We start from the raw sequence: 25735 nt of genomic DNA, 5'->3' as shown, positions 1-25735 counted from the left end.
TTAAAAATCTTATTTATTTCACTACATCTCGATCAGTTGGTGCTGCTCCTATTCCCAAGGTAAGAACACACTCCTACAGTCCTACTATCAATTTTGAATCCAACTATTTTATCTTGATTTAATAACAAAAATATAATATAATATAATATAATATAGTAAAGCAAAACAAAGATGCTCATTCCTTTTCTTTCTTTTCTTATATTTGTTTTTTTCTTCATTTTATTTCCTTTTGTAAAGGAGAAGCATCTCTATCATCTAAACCTCCCCCACACGAAAAATCCCATTTCCATCCTCATTTTCCTAACAATCATGTCGTGCTAATCATCAAATCACTTTTTTTTTCATTTTTATTCAACACAATAAATAGCAGTACGGCGCATAAAATATCCTATTTTTATGCAGGGTTCAAAGAAAGACCGCACTCAAAAAATGTGATGTAGGCGGCATACCTTATTGCAAGTATTAAAGACAGCTTTCATGACCCGAACCCGTAACTTATAAGTCACAAAGAGACAACTTTACCATTGCTCCAAGACTCTCGTTCTTATTCAACATAAATATTATTTTAAAAAATAAATATAATTCTTATTACATTTTTTAAATATATTTTAAAATATCTTATGACACTTTTATCATTTGTAAATATGTACTAGACAAAAATATACGAAAAAAATATTTTAAAATAAAACCAAAATTTAATATTACGAGAGTACTAAGCAAGCAAACTCTATACCATCAAAGGACATGATTGGATATACGATATTATTTAATTATTGACAAAAGTGTCGGGCTTGAATCATAAGAATGGAGGAACCTCAAAAAAGATTTAGACTTTTTATTAAGGAAAATGATACTGTGTATATTTTTTGTATAAATATATATTATGTATGTTATATACAAAAATTATATAAATTATGATGCTGGCTAAAAATAATAATACCCTTTTTTTAATAATGATATTGACGCGGCCGGAATTTAAATTAATTGGATCAGTTAATACCAAATAAATATCAAATGGCTATAGAAAAAACAAAAAAGGGCAACTCCACTACTAGTCTACTTTCATTTCTTTCTTTCATCATTAAAGTGTCTCTCTTCTACAGCTCCAGAAACGCTGATCTGATCCGAAAGAATCAAAGGTAACCCTCAATTTCTAAACCCAGATCTCTATCTTCTGTTTATAAATCATTCAGATTTATGTATATGCATATTGGGTTTGTCTCTATTTGTGTGTATTTCTGTATGTGTATAATTTTGATTCAAAGTTGTGATATTTTTGTTAATAGTTTGATATTTGAAATAAAACTGAATTTGGGTTTTATGTGCTTGTTAATTTGTTGTTTGATTGTTCTGTCATTGTATGAGATTTGGGGTTTCACTTCAAAAAGCAATTCATTTTTTGTTTAAGCATTTGAGAACCGGCTGTTCGCTAAAGTAGCAATATTGGGTGTGAATTCTTGGATGATTAAGGCTTGATTCAGATTTTTTGTTCAAGTAAAAGATTACTCATTCAGAAAGGGAGAGTGTGAGTAATGGGTATGCTATAGATTTTGACAAGAAATTTGGGATCTTAGGACTTGAGGTTCAGGTTGTCTCTGTTTGACTGGAAGATTAACTTCTTCCAGACCTCACATGTGGGATTATACTGAATTTGTTGTTGTTGTTGATGATGGAAGAGAACTTAGGCTGGTGTATGTTGAGGTAAGGTGTTGATGTATTAGTGGGGGCAAAGATTTGAGGAGTAATGACTAGTTTGGTCGGCACTAGGGGCTCCCCATTTGTTTTTAATTGGGAATGTGGTAAGAAAATGTGGAGCCTTGGAGAATCGACAAGTTTCTTCATTCACCTCTAGCCATTGGAGGTAAGAGCGGAAGAAAGAGAAGACAACACTTTCCAGCCACTTTTACTGATCATCAACCACATCCCCGAGGTCAGAACAACCAAGCGACTGAGGTCATAAAGGAAAAAGAGAAAATGCGGTGCCTAGGGAGAACTCAATTGACTAACAAGAGCGCGATAAAGAAGGGAGAGTGGAAATATCCCTTTCCTCCAAATTATGGTGGAATGTACAAGTCTGAAATTGTCTTTTTTTATAAGGACAAGTCTGAAATTGTCTTAGATTTAGAGGCAAGAGAGCTCTTTTATTTGTTCTAGACCTCAAAGATAATGATGATTTTGGTTTAGTTCAGAGGAGGGAAAGATGATTGGCAAGTGACTTGCGAATATTACTCTTCTGGTTGTGACTAAGATATGTCTCTGTTTCTTGCTGTTTCTTTTCGTTCCCCCTGCATGCTTAGGATGCCTTGTGTTGGCAAATAGCTGTATTCTTCTTCTGATATGTGATTGAAATGTGATGTCACTCTCCAATTTTTCCTTGTTGAAATGGAAAGGAAAACGCAGACCTCAAAACTCTTCGAGTTCTATTAATTTTTTCTTGGTTCTTTTCTGAATTATTAACAGACTAGTAAGGGTGACAGTCTCCAATTGCTTAAAGTGTAGTTTGACTATCTGCCGTGCTTCTTATTTTCTGTTGTAGCTTGATGCATTTCATCTTCACTGACTTATTTGAAAGTTTTGCTCTTATCTTCAATGTATATGGCCTGCTTCTATCATCTTGCTGGTTTCTTGAATCAGGCTGTTCCGGGAACTCTTTAACAAGAGAGAATTGGGGATATGGGTCGTGGAGTCAGCTATGGAGGAGGGCAAAGTTCACTGGGATACTTATTTGGGGGCGGTGAAGCGCCAAAATCAACCACGGAAAATGCCCAAGCTGTTCAAAGTGAAGCGCAGGCAATAAATAAAGAGCCAGCTTCAAAGCCTGCCGTTTCTGCTCCAGTTGATGCTGCTAAGCAGATTCCTGCTGGTATTCAAAGCACCCATTCATTTAACCATTTCAGGAGAGATGGTCAAAACACAGGCAACTTTATCACGGTATTGCCTTCATGTCAATTAGGATGATGTCTTTTGAAATGCTTATCTGGTTCATTTTCATGCTTTGCTGGAGAAATATCTTGATGGATCAGATCAGTGTTATCATGCATCTTCTTGATGCCATATAATACTACTACATCAAAAATATTGAAGTAAAAAGAAGAGCCTGAAGTAAATTTGCAAATAGATTAGCTTTCCCTGATTATCACAAACAATTGATTGCACTGGATATAGTTATTGTCTCGTGATTCAGAAATGATACATCGATTTATTAGATCCATTAATTTTTCCTACCATCCATTTGCTGCCCAACATAAATGATCCTTCAATTTTTTAGGTTATGTAACATTTATTGGTTGCTGAAAAACAGTTAAGTCTCTGATGCGAAAGTTACATGATACAACAAAGCGATTTAGTTATAAAAAAATATCTAGGGATGTTTTGGAACATGACATGGTTTCCGACCACGAGGGTGATCTTGCGATTTTCATACTTCTACCATCTCTGCCATGCGCTTTCAGAGATGACTTTTGCTTGACTTACTGATTCGGATATTAGTGTGGTGTGTTCGCATCTGTCACTGGTAGCCATTGTAATCAATGTCGGGTAGTTGTCCACCACTAACTGTTATATTTGACAAGAATTTGCTAAAATAAATGACTAAGGATATTTCGGTTGAAACCCTATGCAATTCAGCTAATTAGTGAATCCCTAGCATTCATCTCCAGATTTAACCTCTATGTTGATGAAATAATTTTTGTATCTTATAGCGGAGTAGATCTTGTTAACTTTAGTCTTGTACAATCATATTAGTGCATTGAGTTCTAGATAAACGTGTCTAGTTTTAACTGGGACTATTACCTTGATGCAGGACCGACCATCTACCAAAGTCCATGCTGCTCCTGGAGGTGGATCTTCTTTGGGATATCTCTTCGGGGATGGCAGCAGCTAAGCAATTCCCCAATCTACAGTTGGATAATTGTCTTATTGTTTCTTTACCTTTTGTCTTTCGACTATGTTGTAATTGTAATTGCGAGTATTTCAGGTTGTTGTGAAGTGTTAATTGGATAAACTTCCATCTAAAGTCCCAGTTGACACTTTGAAACTAAAGTTACTACTATCTAATGTAATATGTGACTTTTGTTGATTGATCATTTGATTTAACTGCTTTTGTTGCCTAACTTTCATATGTTCTTGATTATATATAGTTGATATTGTCAAATCAGATTTGGGTTACTGCATTTCTCAAAGCCGCAATAATACTTGATGAAGTGATGAACTTTATCGTGTTGATCGCCTTAATCGGAAGCATAAACTACTTAGACGAGTTAAGGCCTCAACAACCTCTATTGATGGTATATTGAGTAAAGGGCTTCTCGTTTGCAGGTTTCTTTAGCCCCTTCAGAAGCTTGGCTGGGTAAAGGTAGTAACTTTTGGTTCAAAGTGAACATCCAAGAATCATGAAAACTGTAACCTATCGTTAGAGACAGAACCCAAACAAGTATTTGAGATGTTTTCACCAATTTCCTCTTTATTCCTACGTTTTTTAGGGCTTTATATGAACCTTACAAAATAATCAAAAGTAAAGGGCAGCCAGGTGCACTAAGCTCCCGCTATGCGCGGAGTCCAGAGAAGGGCCGGACCACAAGGGTCTATTGTACGCAGCCCTATCTTGTATTTTTGCGAGAGGCTGTTTTCACGGCTTGGACCCGTGACCTCTTAGTCACATGGACAAAATAATCAAAAGTATTTTGAGAAAACAAGATCTCTAAAAAGGGTTAACATCTATTAGACCATAGTTGCTGGCTATGAAAAAAGAGAGATTTAATCTAAATATGCAACATTATGACGACTTGGAAAAATGTCTATGCTACTCTCACGAAGCTGATGAGTTATGCGAGATTTTTTCATAGGAAGTATGGAAACATTTGGTTGGCTTCCATGACAATGGTGTGATAAAAAGAGAGTATTTCATCCCACCTTTAAAACTCATACGTAAAAACAACTTGACCAATTGGAACGAGAACAAAAGAAAGTAGCTCATTATTGAAGTAGGAATAATGTCCTAGAACAGCATCATATCTTGCATACAGTACATTTGACACTTAACTATGCTCAGCAAATGATCGACAAGTGAAGAATGTTCAGTCCTCACACAGATTTAATTCACAAAAACCGAAAAAGTTTTCACATAAAAAGCAGCAGACACAACAAAGACAACTGCAATAGGTCATTCTTTTACTACACCCTGAGTAAATATTTACATTTGTTCGTATAGAGCAAAACAAAATTGCATGGGAAGTCAGTAATCGATTCAATTCCTCTTCAAAGAGGTACAACATTTGTTGAATTTGGTCTTGGAGGAGAGGGAGCTGGAATTATCCCCCATCTGCGACGGACATCTTCCAAATCTTCATGAAAATGTTTTTCATAGTACACACACATGAGATCTGTGGAACGAGCTCCAGCCTTTAGAGCCCATGGGAAGTAATGCTGATAGAACAAGCTCCTTTGCTTGTCAGTAAACCTTGCTGTACCCCCTAGCACAGACATCAAACACATGGGGAGTAGCATCTGTTCAAACTCGATCACCTTTAGTGCTGTTTCTCCAATCAGGTTTGTTGGAAGGCCAAAAAGGGTGTGCCAGAAGTCATGCACCTCGCGAGCACGCATAGCTACATATGCCAACTCTTCAGTTTCCATGAATCGCACTGGTGGACGATCATCAGGTGAAAAGTTCCTAGATCCCATAAATTTTGCGTATGCAGCACCAAAAGTGTTATCAGGTAGGTCCCATGCATGCCCCACTTTTGTAGAAATCACACGAGGTCGCTCCAACAGTATTTCCTGATATAGAAGTGTAAATACATTGAAAACTACAACAAACAAAAACAAATCCACCCAATGTAATCACAAAAGTGGATTCTGGGGAGGGTAATGTGTACGCAGAATTTACCCCTACACTGAAAACTACAATCATTAAGCAAAAATATACTTAAAGCTAATCTGGGACAACTTTTGGAAATGGTTTCCTAGAAAGGCATAGGATGAAAAGAGCCAAATGAGATAGTGAGTACTCCAACAAAATGGCAAAAAATTGAAAATATATCACAAGCTTTCACGTCAGTCATCTGAAATATTCAGAATGATCAAAGTAACCTGACAACCATTAGATTTAACACAATTTACTCCCACCCCACTGCTTCTGAGACTAGCACTTAAGTTGCCCTAGCTGTATCTCAGTACTATCTTCCTTATAACTGTTGGCTCTTACAGAGTTGGTACAGGTTTCCAGCATATAACAGGCATGAGACACCAAAATTTATAAGATGAGAAAGACAACAAGAAGCATAATAGAGACTGTCTTATCTGTTGGAGCTAGGACAAAACAGAAAAGACTCACTAGGAACTAGGGGGAAAAGAGAGAATAAAGACACAGCTATGAGTACTAGTTTTCACCAAATAGGTAAGAACTAACTGCGCCTATCAAGGCAGTAAATATGCACCTAGTTGTACCTCAACTCAAAGGGCGTGCCGTGAACAGCACCTAACATTGCTCTCTGTTAGGTGTATGGCGTAAACAATACAAAGATTGCAAAAGATGCTGAAATCATAGTACTCGTTAACATGAAAGAAAACAGGAAACATTATCACAGTAAAACTGTGATAGAATGGTTCTGTAGCGTTATATCAAGATGGAATAAGGACTAGTCATGATGAGTATGGTTAAGAAAAGCACAATCAAATTGGATTTCATAGAATGAGTGATGCAAAGAGATTTTTGAACCTTTGATTTGTTTTTATCAGTAAGTTATAAACCATTGATTTTCCCTTACAGGAAATATAATATATAAATTATTACAAATCAAATATATAGGGGAAGAGCAAGCCTATTACGGTCAACTGAAAATGAATTGAAATAAATAAATAAATAAATAAGTAAATAAATAATTAAATAAATACATAAAGGAAAAGACCTTACTCTGCCTTCAGGGCTCTTCTTCATCCTTTCAAGAACCCTATCAAAAGCTGGTTTCCCTGTTGTTTCACCTAAAGCAGCAATAAGATCCGCTCTTCGAGGATCTAGCAACGCCCCAAATGCAGAACCAACTGCAACAGCAGCCTGCTGCCACCCTTTCAACCGAAGACGACTACCTTCTATCATTGCCACCCAAATCTGAAAAACAAAAAACTGAACGATGAAATGCACCCAAGGGTCTGGCTTAGTAGTCAATGAAATGGGAGGAGAACCATGAGGTCTCAGGTTCAAATCCCCGGAGGCAAAAGATAATAGGTGATTTTTTCTCATCCGACTAAACCTAGGTGGGCAGAGTTACCCGATCCCAATACTGGGATGTACCAGGTGGAATAGTCAAGGTGCGCCACAAGTTGGTGCAGACTCCACCATCATTGAAAAAAAATTAATTAGAAAAACACCGAACCATGAAACAAAAATCATTAATTTCCTCGAACCAATTACATAAACTTCAAGGACCCACCAACATACATTGACTTACAAGCATGATTTACCAAATGATAAATGAAAACATGGTTTGGGCATTTTAACAAACAGTCTGTGGGCAAGGCTGAGATTGCAAATCAACTGAACGCAGTTAAGACGAATAAAGGTTATAATGCGCTGAATAATTGTTTATACATTAGGGCAAAATTTAAGAGTTCGTACCGATTAGTTTAACGGAGAGAGAGATGAAGAGCACCGCGGTCCAAAGCGCTGAAATTTGGTTTCGTTTTGTTTCTCTCTTTCGCCCCAATAAGAAATTCTTTTAATACTTGTCCCTTTCTTTAAGTCGGTCCCCTAACTCTCATTTTTTTCATTTTAGTCCCAATAAGTTAGGCTTAAAAAAAAGTGGCTTTTCACTAAATAGTTTTTAAGCCAAAAAATAATAAGTTGGGTTGCCCAGTGTATTTCTTTTGGCTTGTTTTAAGCAGTTTTAACTTATTTTAAGCACTTTTTGACTTTGTCAAACACTGCATTGTTCTTTTTTAAGTGCAAGATTTCCTTTATTCTTAGAATCTTAGTGATCCTTTCACCTTCAACTTGACAAATGTTCTTGTAAAAATTATAGAAACTGCTCTAGTAATCCCACTTAATGCATTAATATCTATAGTTCCAAAATTGACCACTAAGAAAATGCATTACATTTCAATAATTGCCTATGATTATGCAAAATTTTGTTATTATTGCCTTGAAAGATGTTTGTATCAATTATCAAAACAGAGAGGTTAAGCAAGAGAGAATTGACAAAATTATGGAGATGTTAGAGACCATCTCAGGTTTAATTACATTTCAGTGTGAGTTCATGTCTATTCCCAATAATGTGTGCTAAAGTATGTCATTTTGCACTAATTAATTTTGAGTAAATATTCAAATTTGCGACAAGAAAATAGTTTTTTAGCTAACTCAATAAAAACTGCTGTATTAACATATGTCACCAACACAAACAAAACTTTTTTCTAATATAATCAGGTTATTTTTTCATAGAAATGTTGTAGATAGCAAGTACGAGCAGATAACTTAATTGTTGGCTTATGTTACTCCATATTATGTTAATCACAGCAAAACAAAACAAAAATGCTGCTTAACTGTTATGTAATTTAAGTCCTCATGGAAAAGATCTTGGTATATTGAGTTCGACGAAGTAATAGATTCATAACTTCTATGTCATACATAACAAATATGAGAAAACCCCACAATTATTGACCGACACTTCAATGATTCAGTCCCTAACAAGTTAGGATCGGCTAAGTAAGTCCTTACTGGCCATGTTCACCAACCAACATTTGGTGATTTGGTAAATACATACAATTATTTCAAATAAGAAAACGTTGGAAAGATGAAGAAAAGAATAAGAAGAACACAGAAAATGTATTTCCAGTCAACTAATTTCGGAATCTGCCCGAGTTCTCCTTCATCGAAACGCATTGGTTCCTCATCTGTAGACTTGATGATGAGCTTAAATTCAAGATTTGTAAAGAGAGTGACTGTCATCGCACCAACATACTTCAAGACCTTCAAGTTTCGGAACTCCCCATCTCTAACACCCCACTGTTCTCCCTCAAATGCATGGGATTTCAGCTTCAGCACTTCAACGCTGAATAACCTGCCAATAACTGAAACTTCGTTCCATGGTAAGCAATTTGATGAAAGGGTCAGTTTCTTAAGGCTCGAAGGAAAGCTAACCTCAAGTCTGTCAACTCAATATTTTGAAAAAGTACACAGCTCGAGTGATTTAAGTCAGATGCAGAGACTCTACACCTGGAAGCCAAATGCATCTCTGATGAATATGTTATGCGGACTCTCCAAAATTCTGCCGCACTTGTGTCGGATCCTCCAAAAATGCACTAATTTTGAAGGATTCGACCACCCAACGACATTTTCGGAGAATCCGAGCAACATAGCTGATGATCACCTTGTGGCTCATCAACCAAGCACCTCAGCTTTACTAAATTGGATACTTTTGACACAAACGTCTGGAACTCTTCACCTCCAGGTAAGTGAACAAAAGAAAGACATTGCAATTTCGTTAAACGGCTGAACATCTTGAATTCTGGGACATGCACCTGATGATAGCTGGTTTACCAGTCACTTGCAGATATTTTAAGCTTAGCATCCCCCAGATTCCACTTGATGGATCAATACTATCACGTGATTGCTCAAGTATCAAAATTCAACTAATCACGAGTGTGCTATTCTTCAAAATTCCTCTTCAAGGGCTAAGTACCTTAAATGAAACAGAGATTGAAATGCAATAGGGAATGTACCACTTATTGTGACACAAACCAAATCCACCACTCTCAATGATGTGAATACCTCATGAAAAAAGATATTGCCGTCGAAGAACAAAATTTTCTGGTTAATTACATCATCAGAAGGGTGCAAACAAATGATCACCTAAGTTGCTCTGACACATCAGTTTAGGTACCGCATCCGTGTCGACACAACACTAGTATGGGTGTGGATATGGGATCCGTACCGGATCTGGTCAAATAATTTTGGGTACTTTGACACGACGGATGATTCTTTTTTGAATTATTTTTAGCCGGATCCCCGCACCTGTATCCGTATCCTCGAATCTTAGAATATACATTTCAAAGGATCCGACCTGTAGATCCGCACCCATGTCCGAGCAACTTAGGTGATCACACAATGAAAACATGAAACCAGTTTTCCCAAAAATCTCTCTGTGGGACTATGCTTACACAGATGGCTGTGAATCGGCTGAAGAAGAAAAAATTTCCCAATTTATGTTTCTCATTTTACTTCTTGTTGTATTTATATCTTTTCTTGTGGTCAAGGTGACAAACATATTATGTAATAAATTAAAGTATATGCAAATTAATTTAGGAATAAGCTGCATTTGAATAGTGTGGTGCATACTATGTTTTGTGATTACTATTATTCCATTGTACGCAATGCAGATATGCTGATTATTCATATTGCAAGAATAAATTGATTTTAAAAATCATATATGGAGTTTGCCTACACCCAACTTGGAAAAGAAAATTACCTAGGTTGGCCTTTAGCACGGGGCACGGGCTGCCCGTAACTAGTACCAGAAGAAGGATGCTAACAGAAACCTACAATACAAAAAAGCCGGTACAAACATGATTGCGTTAGGCAGTAATAACTTAAATAACAACAACAACAACAACAATAACAAACAACTACAACAACATTAATAACAATACCCCAATTTAAAGCTAGAAGAGGTCAGGTATATGACTATTCACTATCCATTCTGCTCAATTTGGACAAAACAATATTAGTTCAACAAATGAAGCTAATACCAAACAAAAATTTAACAATAGTGCTAATAGTTGTACTCCCTCTCTAAAAGGAAAGATCATTGTTTGGGATGGTGAGGGTTAAAGCATCTAAATAAGCATCTAAGTTTCGATGAGAAGTTGAGCATATATATAGAGAGAGAGATGAAGAAAGAGTAGAAAAGGAAGAGTCTGTAAGAAGGGTGTTTGGATCAGCTATAAGATACGAAAAATTCAACTATTCTGGATAATTTAATATCAAGAAATTAAAAACAACAATGAAAGATCCAAAATAGTTGTTGGTTTTGAATTAATATTACTTTAACAAATGTGAATCAGCAATTTTGAAACACCAAATATATTGAACTATAATCATGTCGTCTAGGCGGTGTTTGTTTAAGAATTAGTGTTATATTAGTGAAAGTGAATTAACAATTGCAAATTGAAATACTAAAGTTGGTAAACAATAATCAAGTTGTCTTATTAGTTACAGAGGAAAAGGGGTTTTGCCTTAAAGTTGGTTGAGTACAACATCTAGTTGCCTTCATTTCTTCAGAAACTTGAAAAAATGTTGGAAATGATCAAGAAAAGAAGTAGAAGAAAACAGAAATGAAATTTCCAATTTCGCAGATCCGAGTCAACTTGCCACATCAGTCTAAGTTCTTCATCCTCCTCTCTAGACTTGATAATGAGCTTGAATTCATGATTTCCCATATCATCAATTTGAGCTTTCTTAATCTCCTCAGCAGAGTTTATGGTACGGCGACTGCATTTGCACCAAGACAGCTCAATCATCTGCAGCAAAAGTAAGTCTCCAAAGCTGCGCGGAATATTTGTTTTCAGTCGACTGTTTTTGAAAATCACACGCTGGAGATTAGGAAAGGACATATCAGAAAAGTTCCAAGAAGGAACATTCATGTTGTAGAATGTCAAGAGCTTGAGATTCTGAAACTCCTCGTCTTTAACATCCCATTGCTCTCCCTCAAAAGCATTAGACTCCAACTTGAGCACCTCCAAATTTTCCAAATTTCCTATGATTGAAATTTCACTCCATGGTAATTGACATGATGACAAGGTCAACTTCTTGAGATTCATGGGGAAGTTGACCTCAAATCGCCTTACACTACGTTTAAGAAAATAGACTTTTAGAGATTCAAGTTTATTCAGAGATTCTAAACCTGGAAGCCAAATGCATGTCCGATCACCTTGTGGCTCCTCAACCAAACACCTCAGCTTTACTAAATTGGGTACTTTTGACACAAACTGTTGGAACTCTTCACCTCCAGGTAAGAGTGCAAAGGAAAGCCATTGTAATTTCTCTAAAGGGGGGTATGTCTCAAACTCTGCGACATTGCACCTAATGACAGCTGGTTTACCAGTCACTTCCAAATGTTTTAAGCTTACCATACCCCATATTGCATGTGATAGATTTAATCTGCGTGATTCATTAAGTATCACTGTTTCTAAGCTCTTGAGCTCAGATAACCATGAAGGATCCGCCTCAAAGTTCCCCTTTAGGGCCAGGTATCTTAAATTAATCAAAGCTTGAATAGGGGACGTACTTCTTAATGTGATGCATGATAAATCCAATATTCTCAATGATTTATAATAGTCATCATGAGAAAGGTGGTTGCAGTCATAGACGAGAATAATATTCTGGTTAAGTATATTATCAGAAGGGAGTAAATGAGCAGAATGGGGACCTGGCGGGCTACCAGAGCGTAAGGAATCTGATCCTCTTTCAGGATGAAGGAGATAATTCATTTGAAGGTAATATGGTGAGTCACCAGAACTTGAATCATCTGACCTGGTAAGAAAACTAAGTACAAAAAAGGGAGAAAATAGTAAGAACCAGCAAAGTTAATAGTCTTAGGTGATAAAGTCTGTGTTGGTTCGATTTAAATCTCACCTCCTTGGAAAATCAATTTTAGAGAAGCAAAACTCACGTAATAGATCATGCATGCGAATTGCTCTCACCTCACCAAAGAAGCTCCTTTGGACAACCATTACAAGGTTATTATCTATTAACTCCATCACGTAGCCCTTTGCTTCATCCTCTGCGCTCTTTAATTCATTACCTACTGCATATTCTTCAGCAACCCAAAGTTGTATCAACTTTCGGACCAAGAGTTCATCTTCACAAAATCCTCCAAAGTAAAGAAAACAACGCTTCAATTGAGAAGGTAAAAATCTGAAACTCAACTCAATTATGTCCATGTACATTTGTGTATCACCAGCAGCACATGAACTTAAACCATTGGCAACTTCTTCCCAACGAATTTCTTCCTTGTTCAGTTTTGCAAGAACACCAGCTACCAAAATAATTGCAAGTGGAAGCCCTCCGCAGCTTTGTGCTATTTTCACTCCTATCTTCTCAAGTTGTGGAGCGCAACTTTCTTCTCCAAACACCTTCTTTTGCAATAAGCACCAACTTTCTTCACCTGTGAATAAACGAACGTGATGAGGAGCACTAAAAACTTCAGTATAAGAAGCCACTTTGTCTTGTCTAGTTGTCAAAATAATTCTACTGCAGCTGTAATCATCTGGAAAACAACTTTTTAAGTCATCCCATACTTCAGCGCTCCATAAATCGTCAATGACAATGAAGTATTTCTTTCTTAGCAAATGTCTTCGCAGCTCAACTGCTAGTTCATCATTGCTCCTTGTGTTATCATTCGGAGGAACCAAATTACCCAATAATTCAAGCAATGTCTTTCTCTTATTATATACTTGAGAAATAGTGCACCACGAACAAACATCAAAGCGATCGATTATATCATTATGAGTATACAATCTCTTCGCCAAAGTTGTCTTACCTATTCCAGGCATACCGACAAGGGAGACCACATCTAATTGTTTCGGGCCCCGAACAAGTCGTTGTATCAGCTCTGCTGTCTCATCCTCAAATCCCATAACTGCTTCTGAAGTTGTGGTCATACTTGATTCAGAAACTGTGCTTCTTCTTGGCACAATTAACTGGACGTTGACTTGATTGTGTGGAAGCTAATGTTGCAGACTTCTTGCACAGGTGGTGCTCGATATATATGGTTGTTAAACGAGGGTATATAATAAAGTTGGAGAGAAAAATGTAAGATATGAAGTGAGCAAATTATTCCCACAAAAGGCTCAATTTGTACCTAACCTAGAGTTATTTTGTGGGGAATCAAATGATTGAGATATCTTTGAATTGCTTTTGCTATGGAAGTACGTGTATTCATAGAAGACAACTCCTTTATAGGAGTACCAGTTAAGAAACACACGCTATGCGTCGTCCTACATACCAATTTATTATTTTTGTTGACATTAGTAGCGTGGAATAACTAAGTTATGGATGATGCATTCCATCATGAGCACACACTTGGAAATAGGGCTGGTGAAACTTTTACTACACACGCAATAGATAATATAGTGAAGGAGATGCAGTCAAAGTTTCCAGATAAAATTATTAATAAGGAGAGAGTTCACACCCGAATAAGAAGAACGTATATTCACAGAAGACAGCTCCTTTTATAGGAGTACTAGTTAAGAAACACATGCTATGCGTGGTCCTACATCCCAATTTATTATTTTTGTTGACATAAGTAGCGTGGAATAACTATGTTGATTAACAGCGTAACATAGCTAATTATTGATATAGATCTGTTCTATCACAAACAATAAAATATGATTAGTTTACAAAAAATCATGTACATTAAGTTGGTCAACAAAATGGGGGAGACAAATTTGAGATGGTTGTCAATATGTATCTCTTTCTCTGTGGTTACTATGACACAAGTGGAAGAAAAATAATAGTAAAGGCTAGGGAAGAATAAGTAAATTATTGAAAGGGGACAAAGAATTAGGTAAGCTTTTTTTTTAAAAATAAAATAAAATAAAGAATTAGGTAAGTATTTCGCACTTTAGATCTATACACTTCTTTTAAATTTCCTCACAAAAGGATTGACTTGTCCTGGCATGTCATCAACTACCAAGCACAACAAATAAGTCCAATTGACTGTTATGAGTTCAACAGAATTTGGCTTACACCTTGAATTTGTTAAGAAATTCGCTTAATATATATAACTAATTTACTCAGAACCTAGTAAGCAAAAAAAGGGTTGCGGCAAAACTCACAAACTTAAAATTTTGAATCTGCCGTTGTTGATGTTACAAAACCAACTTTAATAAAATTCCTACTTGCCACAACTAGCCCACACTGACTAAATATTCACATGGCACGTTAAAGGGAGATGGAAATCAATTTGTTCTAGGAAACAATACAAACATTTTACTTTCATAAAATAATACTCATAATATTCTATTTTAAAGTTTAAACTAGTATTAGTTTCCGTGCGATGCGCTAACTCAAATCATGTCGGATTGTGATTTAGATTATTTGAATTATGTATAAATAACTTTAAAATATAAACCTTCCAGATAAAATTTATAGATAATCATTAGATATTAATTAAGAATCAAGACATGAAACCATTTCGTAAATCTCATATTGGATAACATGTTTTCTTTTTCTATATTTATATAATCCAATAGGTTAATTTTAGTACTTGAATTTCGTTTCGTTATCAATATTAAAAATTACCAACTATGTCATGTGGTGATTTGTCTCATTTAAACATATTAAATTATATTATTTTAATAAAATTCTCAGTATTAGTTTTTTTTTTGTCTAAAGCTTAAATAAGTCTTATTCTTTTAAATTTTACACAATTTTTTTGTTCTTTGCTTATAATTATTAAATTATTTATTATTTAATATTATTATACTTTCATGTGAGTTTTTCGGTTTACTAATTGACTTAATATTTTGCTTATTATCCTTTTAATAATTATCGATAAATATTATTTTTTTATTCTTGAAATTTAATATATTTTACGCTTTTATGCTCTTACTCGAAACTATTTTACTATTTAAATCTATAAATAATATTTTGAAATATTATTCAATTATTTAATTTATTTTGTTTTAAATTAATTTAATATATTCTCACATTATATCTATTTTTTTTCTTTATACCGTCTCTTCCCTACTAAGAAATTTTTAACTAATATTTTACCTGTAATCAAAATAATATCATATTTGACTTTAAGTTGTAAACTTTGATTAGTATAAAATATTAATATATAAGTTCCTTGATTATTATATTCCAAATCTATTAAGTTTTTTTATATTTATTTTTTGTATTACATGCAATAAAAAAAATTCTTTTAGTTTTGTGAGCACGTGATTTTTGTTTTACGAGACAATCGCTCCAAAAGAAATAAAATAATAACAAACGGCCCTGCTGTGCAATTTTTGGATTTTACATGGCACTTTGTTAATTATTTATGATTTTTGCCCATTTTTATTTTTTATCAAAACAAAATACAAAAAATATAGATGTCATGCGTAATTTGAACCGTAATCCGGTTTGTTAAATAGAAAATCATAAAAATACGCATTTTTTGTCCTGATTTGTTTGCCTTGTTTAATTTTACCTACTTTTAATATTTTTTTTATGTATGCGTGTAATAAATACATTAAGTGTTGATTAATGTTGTTTAGTTTTTAGTTTAATTAGGTTGTATGTTTAAAAAAAAATTTAGAAATAAAAAAGAGGGGTTTGAAACTTGTTTCTAGTTAAGTTTGGGCCAATTCCCATTGCAAAATCTGAGGCCCAAACCCCACAACCCAACCCAAAACCTGTGCTTGCCCCGGTCCAGACCAGCCTACTTCAAAAACGTCCAAACGACGCCATTTTAACCTTGCCTGATCTGGGCCGTTGATCTCAGATTGATCAACGGCCAAGATCACTTCCTCATAACCCATGATGAACCTGACCCATTTCCACCCGGAACAACCCAAACCCCCTTTAGATGAAACGACACCATTTCTCCTAAGCCTTCAGATCCAAGCCATTGATTTTGATTGATCCGACGGCTGAGATCAACCCACCCATTCCATATATAAGCCCCCTACCATACCCTGCCCCCCATCCAAGACCCCGCCTTCGTCCTCATCCCATTCCCCTCCAAACCCTAAGCCGCCCCTGTATTCTTCACCATGAAAGCCGACGGCATGAACGCCAGTGGCCTTCACCTTAACACCATAGGACCATCTCACCCCCCTGAACATGGACCTGTAGACCGTTTAGTTCGAATCATCCTCCAGGTCCTCGAATCTTCATTTGAAGATTCGAGCAAAAACTCGATCTACACCGATCTGCCCTAGATTCATACCAGACAATCCCCGGACCCCCCTCGTGACCAAACCATGCTTGGTTTGGTCCGAATCTAACCATGGAAGCCCAAGTTCCAAATCTACCTTCCACAAAACCTAAAAATCCCAAGCCTGGTCCGTGCCTGTTAAGCCAAGAGGTTAGGGTCTAATGGACCTTAATCGAAGTGTTTCTCATCTGAGAAACCCTTCGATTAAAGTCCGTTCAACCTTAAAAAGGGTCGGTTCAAACACAAGCTGATTTTCTGTTCCTTCTTTCAAAGTTTTAAGGTAAGTTTTGTTTTCTCTTTATTTATTTTTTAGTCCATGTGTTGTTTAAAAGGCTGTTCATGTTTTGTGAAATTTGTGTTTTTGAATTTTGCCGATTGTGTCCTTTCCACCTTGCCTGAACCTCGGTGTTTGATTGAGTCCTTCTTCTGCTTGTTCTGATAATGTGTATGTATGTATATGTTGTGCAATTAGCTGAATTTCAAATTTGAACTGATTAACTGATTCCTCGAGTACAATTCTGCTTAGTCAGTACAATTCAAATCATATGCTTGATACTGTTAAATGTCTGATTTTGGCTACGATTGTACATGTTATGATTAATATAGTCGAGTCGACATGTGTCGTCAATTAGTTTTAACTGTCTAAACAATAACCAATCGATTTGCTTCTGGACACATTTGCTTGAATCAATTAGGAACTGAGTTTGTTTACTTATAGTTGTTATTTTGAATCAAAAATGTAAAAGGATTGTTTTATTTAGTTACAGTTCTGAATTGGAGGGCATGTGCACTTGTGCACAACATGTGCACTTATGCACCACATGTGCATTGTGCACAACCTGTGTCCTGCATAAAGGTTTTTATTAAGTCTAAAGTAATTTGACATCACATGCTGTCAGATTACATTCTGCTGCCCATATTCTGCTTTAAGTTTCAGAAATAATAAACATTACTAAAAAGGTAAGCCTGCCAAGGGAATATCATGGGGGGTTTGTTTTTATTTATTAAGTAGAAACTGAAAAGAAAGGCAGCACATGGGAGGGTGTTCTGATTGTCCAAAGAGGCTGTTAAGGGTTTGATTTTAGGCATATAAAAAGGGACAGAAAAGATTAGGGAGAGGGAGAGATAGACCCAAGAGGAGGAGAGCAAAAATATATACACATACACACATAAGTCAGGCATACAGACTTTAAGATAGACATAGATACACACACACAGACAGAGAAAGAGAGAATACACATAGAAAAATTTAGTTTTGGAGATTGAGGGTTGCAGTTCTGAAAAGCAGAAAACTAGAAAGAACTCTGTTTGATAACACAGACAGACAAAACTATAAATTGCATTCTTCTTGCTGTCTTGATTTCAATGGTCTTGACCTGTTTGTCCAATACATGATTTCTTCTAAATCCAACTGAGTTTGCTGGTTGTTTGTTGGTTCACTCTGGGATTTGGTCTAGCTGAGATTTTGGTTCTACTCCAATTATTTTGTTTTGTTGTTGCTGCTGCTATTCTGCTATCTGCTGCCGCTGACTCTTCTGCTTCACTTCTTCTTTGCATTTCAGCATTCAGGTACACATTTCGAGTCCCATTTTTGGTGTTAACTGTAACAGTTCGAAAGCATGAAATGAAAGGAGTTTGAAGAAATTTAGATGTCTGTTTTGTAATGCTCATGGTATATTGACTTCTTTTGTATAAATTGATTAGTGCGTAATTCAGTAGCGAAAGATTAGTTAGTTAATACTTAATCAAGTTTTAGCCTCTTGCATCTTAGTTTATAGTTGTTTGTTAGTACAAGATGTAATGGTACAATACGTAGAATGTATGGATAATTGGTATAGAATTTTCGACTGGATTCCCGTTTAACTATAATGACATGCATAGGATAGAATATTTCCACCTTACACAATAATGTTCTGTGTTATTTTAGTTCTTTTATCAGGACCGCTAGGCAATATATAGGAGCACGTTCGAATCCCCATTAGTAATAATGCCTAGCGTCCAATTTCCTTAATCTAGCCTAAATAAGTCTAGTTAAGTTCGATTCGAGAAATGTTTGGATACAAGTATAGCATTATGTCAATCTCGCACGTTTCACAAGGTACGACGCCTCTTCACTTTGTAAACAATTAAACAGAAATTAATAAGAATCCGTTTTAGGCCAAAGCATATAATTAAATTAGCATGTATCTTTTTTCCTTCTCGTTTTAAAGACAAATGCATTAGAAATGTAGCCACTGTAGGATATCCTTTCTAAAATAGAGACGAGCCTCGCCAAATAAAAAATGCGAAATTGCGGGGCCCTCAACAACTAAACATAATAAATATTTAGAATTCAGGACAGGTCGTTTAGTAAACTTCATGGCCTTTCCCAAAAGTAACAATACACTAGTTGCTTTAGGAGCACCTTTAATAATTTAACCTTCTTAAACACGGGTGCACATTGATGTGACCCAAATCCAAGTCTCAACGGAGTCAAAATGTGTTGACGACCACGGGTGCATTGATTGTGACGTGGTTCGAGATGAATTTTCACGACGTTGCAATTCTATAAAAATAAAATGATAATAATAAAAGCGGTTTTAAACTTAATAAAAGCACATAAGTCACAACATGTATTTAAATCCGATATTTAGCCATTATAACAATTTAAGCGACCGTGCTAGAACCACGGGATTCGAGGGTGCCTAACACCTTCCCTCGGGTCAACAGAATTCCTTACTTAGAATTTCTGGTTCGCAGACTTCATTTGGAAAAGTCGAAAATTTCCTCGATTTGGGATTCAAGATAAACCGGTGACTTGGGACACCAAAAGCCAAACCTTTCCCAAGTGGCGACTCTGAATTAAATAAATAATCCCATTTCGAATATTGTCACTTAAATTGGAAAAAACTCCCCTTGCGCATTTATCCTTCGGGGCGGGCGCGCAAAAAGGAGGTGTGACAGCTCTGGCGACTCCGCTGGGGAGAGTTTAACCCAGAACCACTGGTTCAGGGTTCAAGAATTCGAGCTTAGAATAATTGTTATATTTGGCTTTATTATCTGATCTTTATTACATGTTTTTGCATAACGTGCTAAATTTTGTCTTTTACCGCTTTGATATTATCTGAACTGTATATAAACTATGCCGAAACCTTTCTCTTCTTACCTCCGGGGAGAAGCTCGCTGGTCGAGACTCCCTATTATGTTAGTGTCAATACCTGAAATAAGAAAGAGGTCGGACAAGTTACAAAGCCGGACGATCTCGCGGGTCCCCGGTACGTAGCCCTCTCCTCGACTCGAGTTATCCGCCCGGGTACACAGTCTAGAACAAATACCCAGGGTATAAACCTAGTATAACGAAACTTCATGCCGGATCCCTAGTAGGAACGTTTATTTGCATCACGTTGCATTTGACTTAGGGGGCTCAACACAGGGGTTGGGTCCGTCTAGGACAGGCAACCTGAAGTGAAAAGACCACTCTGCTGCATCCTATTTGTTTTACGCATCTATTTGCTTCGATTCCGCATGCTGACCGGTTTCTAAAAAAAGGGGAAAATAGCAGTGTGGGGAGATAATTACTTATTTTGGAAAAATAAAACCAATGCCCAAGTAGTGTCAAAACCTCACCGGAGTTTTCCTAAAAAAAATTTTCTTCTAGTTTGATTTATTAAAAAAAAACATATAATTTTTTTTTCTTTTTTTATCACTTTCAAAATAAAAAAAGGGTATTTATTTAAAAGCAAAAGAAAAAAAAATGGAAATTCATAATTCAAAAAAAAATGTTATTTCTTTCGTAGTACCTCATTTCTAAATTCAGACTAATAGTCCAAATATTTCCTTAAAAAAAAATATATAATATATATAATAAATATTTTCTTTAGTCTTTACCTCTTTTCAAAAAAAAAAAGTAATAATAATAAAAATATTCTTGCTTTCTGGGTTTAATTGATTTTCTCTATTCGTGATGGGCCGAACTACGCCGGTTTGATTCTCACCGGATGTGAGATACGTAGGCAACCCTCGTCGGGTTCAACCCCATTTTTGCTAAAATAGCCAAAATCAATAAATAAATAATAAAAAAAAGACGTGTCAAATTTTAAAAAAAATCATAAATAAGTCAGGTGATGCTGTTTTGTCATAAATAGCCGAATGTTCCCGAAAGGGACGCCGGAAGGCTGACTTTGCATAAACGGTCACCTTTGAGTCATTTTTCAAGGTTTGATCCAGTTGACCCACACAGCCTTAAAATCTTTGTCACTGAGGCGTTGAAAGGCCGTGTTGGCAATATTTGAGTTTTCTAATTTGAAAAACTATAAAAAAAGTCATAAATAAGTCAGGTGATGCGGTTTGTCATAAATAGCCGAATGTTCCCGAAAGGGACGCCGGAAGGCTGACTTTGCATAAACAGCCACCTTTGGGTCTTGTTTAGTATTTTTGTCCAGTTGACCCACACAGCCTTAAAATCTTCGTCCCCAAAGTGCTTAAAGGCCGTGTTCAAAACTTGATCCCCTTTGTAAAATATTTTTGAGTCAAGTCATTTTGTTAAAATTACCTTAATAAATGTGCAGGATGAGCACGATGCAAAATGAACATTTTTCAATAATGACCAAAATCCCTGTCAAGTTACGGCTATGGTGGAATGATCTAGGTGATGAAGGACAAAATGAGGTTAAGAAATATCTGAAAGGTCTCGTGGGTTTGTTGGAAATCCAGCCTCGGGGAGATATCATAAGAGCTTTAGTCACTTACTGGGACCCAGCGCACAATGTTTTCCATTTCTCTGATTTTGAACTCACCCCGACTTTGGAAGAAATGGCTGGGTACATCGAAAATGCTGAACTTCCGTTGAGGCAAAAATACTTGGTCGCCCCAAGAACTGTCACGGTACATCGGTTCCTAGATTCACTGAAGATACCCAGAACGGTCCACGACCCGGATCTGGCTGCCGGTTTTTGTACTCCATGCTTCATATATGATAGGTACGGTCATGAGGGAGGATTCAATAATCCAATCAACAAACTGTGCAGCAAAGGTATTCGTCAGAAGTGGGACAAACACAGACGGGTAGCCTTCATGATGATGTTCCTGGGCCTTCTGGTATTTCCAAGGAAAGACGGAAACATTGATTTGAAGATATCCGGGGTCGTCAGCACTTTACTCACGCAAAGTGACAGTACTCTCGTGCCTATGTTGGTATCTGACATCTTTCGAGCTCTTACAGCCTGTAAAGCTGGAGGAAATTTCTTCGAAGGTTGTAACTTGCTCCTACAAATGTGGATGACCGAGCACCTCTGCCATCGTTCCGAGATTTTGAGCCATGGTTCCCCGGAAAAGACTCGCATAGAAGAATTTTACACGAGAACCAAAGAGATTAGTTTGCCCAAAGGAGTCATGGCATGGACCTCGTTCTTTCAAGCTCTTACTGCCAGCCAAATACAATGGACACTGGGATGGTTGCCTGTTGACGAGGTCATATATATGCCGGCGGCTAAAACCCATTTCTTACTGATGGGGCTTAAGAGCATTCAACCTTACGCACCCTGCCGAGTTTTGAGACAGCTCGGAAGATGCCAGACAGTACCTTATGAGGAAGATCTTAGCACTCAAGCAGTTGAGATTAGTCCTAACGGGCAGTTTCCAGAAGCGAAAATTCGCCAAATCTGGAGTGAGTGTCAATATTTGAAATCAGATACTTGTGTGCGGGATCGAGCCAAAGGGGAGACGGCGCCAGCTTACCTGGCATGGTACAGAAGGGAACTTGAGCATGAAAGGCCGGCTAAGAGACCCCACATCCTGAATTTCGCTGAAACATCGCAAAAACAATGGGATTGGCTAGCAAAAGAAAGAGGCTATTGCGCCGAAATCAGCAGGTTGAAGCGACAAGTGGAAAGCCTGAAATATGATCACAACGTGCAAGTTGCTACCAATCTGGGAGAACGCAACAGGTTGATTCAGGAAAACGAAATGCTCAAAGCCCAGATCAAACAGATAAGGATAGATGCGGACAAGCAGCCAAGGCGTCGAGCAGATGAGCAGTTGATAAAAAGGCTAAAAGGCAAAGTCAGGGAATGGCAAGAGGATTTAGAGAAATCTAAAAACATCATAGCAGAGCTCAGGGCACAATGGGATACAAGAGCAGATAAGCATCGCCGACACTTGAATCAATTGGAAGGCGATCACGAGAAAACTGTTGCTAAAATAAAGAGAGAGCTGGCTACACTTGAGATCAAAGCAGCTAATCAGGCCCAGGATTTCCAAATTGAGAGCAGATACTGGTACGATTCGTTGGCCCAGATGAAGTTAGAAGTACGGCAACTAAAACATCAGCATATACAGGATGCTCAGGTGTTCAAGATATGTAGCGATCAGATAAAACGCCTACTCATAGAGAAGAAGCAAACCAGAGATAGGATCAAGGCCATTGCACATGCCATCACCCGACGATGCCTACGATGTGAGAACATGACCAGCGTTACCGTCCTCTCGGCAGTAATGAGCTATGTCAAGTAGACCATGCATGAGCTGGAGCAACTTGAGAAGGATCTCACACCTAGGACCGCGGCGAGGCCGAACGATGCCCCGCGGACACAAATTGTCAAAACCATAATGTACTCATAAGTCGAGTCTGTATCTTAGCATCTGTTGCTTGTTTTTCCCATCAGTTTGTTTAGTCTAGGATGAGTCTAGGTTTATTTTTAAAGTTTGCTCTTTCTTTTGCAAAATGTAGTTTTGTAATAGACTGTTTCGACAATAAAAGGTGTGTTTCTTTCATTTGTGTTTCGAACTACGTAATGATCTGATTCACGTAGGCATCGTGATACGTAGGCAATCCTCATCGGATCCGGTCGCATTTTTACCGCAAAATAAAAACATAAAAGAAAAAAAAAGAAAATAATAAGAAAAGGGAAGCCTAAAAAAGGAATGCCGGAATGACGCATGCTTTCGTCGCAACCATGTAGAATTCACTTAACTGTATAGGTGCATCATGCTCAGCGTGAGGTTGCCTATCTGTTATCTTGTTTCAAATTAACCGTGCGTTTGTCGTTGAGCATTCAGGGTTTTTGGAAAAGACGATTGGTTTGGTGAAAGTCTGGCCTCGCACTCATATTTCACGAGGTCAAGGAGAAGTGTTCAACTACCTGTTGTTAGGACCAGAAGCAGTACTCACGCTTACTTCACCAGGTCAAAAGGAAGTGTGGAAATGTCTTCAGAAATTCCGTTGCAAACAATCCCTGTTTCCGAGGAGAGCTCGATCTCAGCCGTCCTCAGACCTGAATCCGCAACTGGGGAGGAAAATAGAATCCTACGGCTCCGCATGTTGGAAATGCTGGACAACTGGAATAATGGGAAAGAGCCGCCAAGTGTCATTCCCGGATTCCCTGAATTATTCTCCAGGTCAAGTGGGACTTCTAATGTCCCCATAAATTATCCTGCTACCCCATTCGGGTACCTAGCCTTCTCTGCTGGATCGCCTTCTGAGCCTCATCCCCGAATGTCAGCCACCGATGCAAGCATGAACATCTTTACTGCACCGCCTTGCCCGATTACGGCACAGCCTGCCACATACAAGCCGAGTTTTGACTCATACTCTTTTACATTCCAAGCACCATCGTTCTCAATGGAACCAACTAGGTTCGCTACCAGCACTAATCCTCCACCGCCTCAGTGCGAGCTTGCACCCGGGCAGGATCAGAACCCCAGAATTGCAGAACAAAATGAGATTGCCAAGAGAATGAGAAGCCTTGAACAAAGTTTGAAAAACATGCAAGGATTGAGCGGGCAGAAGAGCGTCTCTTACGCCGACCTATGCATGTTCCCTCACGTGCATCTGCCAGCGGGTTTCAAGACCCCAAAGTTCGAGAAATACGATGGGCACGGTGACCCCATTGCACATCTTAATAAATACTGCAACCAATTGCGGGGAGCCGGCGGAAAAGAAGAACTGCTAATGGCATATTTTGGGGAAAGTCTAGTAGGGATAGCCTCGGAATGGTATATGGACCAGGAAATGTCTCGATGGCATATATGGGATGATCTCGCCAGAGATTTTGTGAAACAATTCCAGTATAACATCGACATTGCGCCAGACCGAAATTCTCTGTCGAATTTGAAGAATAAACCTTCAGAAAGCTTCAGAGAATATGCTATTAAGTGGCGTGAACAGGCGTCAAGAGTGAAGCCTCCCATGGATGAAGTGGAAATGGTCACTACCTTTCTCCAGGCTCAAGAGTCTGACTATTTCCAAAACATTATGTCAGCCATGGGTAAGCCATTCGCGGAAGCGATCAAGATTGGAGAGATGGTGGAAAATGGTCTGAAAACAGGTAGGATTCTAAGTCAAGCAGCCATAAGGGCGACCTCCCAAGCCGTCCAAAGCGGGTCCGGAGGAATGACAAGAGGGAAGAAGAAGGAAGAAACGACCATGGCAGCCTCAGAAGCAAGGGAGTATCGTCATCCCAGGCCCCGTTTTCCGGAAAGAACCCCACAACACTACTACCCTCACTCAAATTTGGCATGCGCTCATCAACCTTATATGGTCATGAATGCCCAGCCTTACGCCCATCCACCACAACAAGCCAACCGAGGCCCAGCTCCACCTCCCAGAAATCAGCCTCCTTACCGCAACCACTATAACCCACAACCCCCGCAGAATAACTTCCGCCCTCAGGAGCCACCCCGAAGGCGGACTTTCACGCCCATCTGTGAACCATACTCAACTTTGTTCCCGAAGCTAGTCCAGTTGAGTTTCTTGCAACCAATCCCTCAAACAAAGCAAAACCCGACGTCACCTTCTTACAAAGCTGGAGTCAGATGCGCCTATCATTCAGGGGCCGAGG

General features: G+C 37.7%; 3 protein-coding genes across 5 annotated transcripts in view; 1 reads left to right on the top strand and 2 right to left on the bottom strand.

Annotated features, from left to right (window-relative positions):
- Positions 1 to 1001: 1001 nt before the first annotated feature.
- On the top strand, positions 1002 to 4082 carry LOC107773311 (protein SPIRAL1-like 1). The gene is made up of 3 exons (XM_075241418.1): positions 1002 to 1139; positions 2635 to 2931; positions 3803 to 4082. The coding sequence occupies exons 2-3, from the start codon at positions 2674 to 2676 to the stop codon at positions 3881 to 3883; spliced, it is 339 nt and encodes a 112-aa protein (XP_075097519.1). The 5' UTR covers positions 1002 to 1139; positions 2635 to 2673; the 3' UTR covers positions 3884 to 4082.
- Positions 4083 to 4945: 863 nt separating this feature from the next.
- On the bottom strand, positions 4946 to 7772 carry LOC107773620 (ubiquinone biosynthesis protein COQ4 homolog, mitochondrial). Its single transcript, XM_075241227.1, has 3 exons — positions 7616 to 7772; positions 6914 to 7108; positions 4946 to 5778 (listed from the first exon to the last, which is right to left on the bottom strand). The coding sequence occupies exons 2-3, from the start codon at positions 7094 to 7096 to the stop codon at positions 5257 to 5259; spliced, it is 705 nt and encodes a 234-aa protein (XP_075097328.1). The 5' UTR covers positions 7097 to 7108; positions 7616 to 7772; the 3' UTR covers positions 4946 to 5256.
- A 3358-nt stretch (positions 7773 to 11130) lies between these two features.
- The window catches only part of LOC107778470 (putative late blight resistance protein homolog R1B-12), a 58632-nt gene continuing 44027 nt past the window's right edge, over positions 11131 to 25735 (bottom strand). Inside the window, exons 1-3 of one of the 3 annotated variants that reach the window (XM_075239940.1) lie at positions 13533 to 14116; positions 12626 to 13157; positions 11131 to 12535 (exon numbers count right to left, since the gene is read on the bottom strand). In XM_075239940.1, coding sequence (XP_075096041.1) covers positions 11269 to 12535; positions 12626 to 13157; positions 13533 to 13653 — 1920 coding nt within the window. In that variant the 5' untranslated portion in view covers positions 13654 to 14116 and the 3' untranslated portion in view covers positions 11131 to 11268. Of the gene's footprint in view, positions 12536 to 12625; positions 14711 to 25735 lie in introns of those variants that run through there. The other 2 variants (XM_075239939.1, XM_075239938.1) reach the window with 2 other exon arrangements.

This window comes from Nicotiana tabacum, chromosome 20 (assembly GCF_000715075.1).
Source record: "Nicotiana tabacum cultivar K326 chromosome 20, ASM71507v2, whole genome shotgun sequence".
NCBI lineage: Eukaryota > Viridiplantae > Streptophyta > Magnoliopsida > Solanales > Solanaceae > Nicotiana > Nicotiana tabacum.
This window is presented reverse-complemented; position numbering and strand designations above follow the sequence as displayed.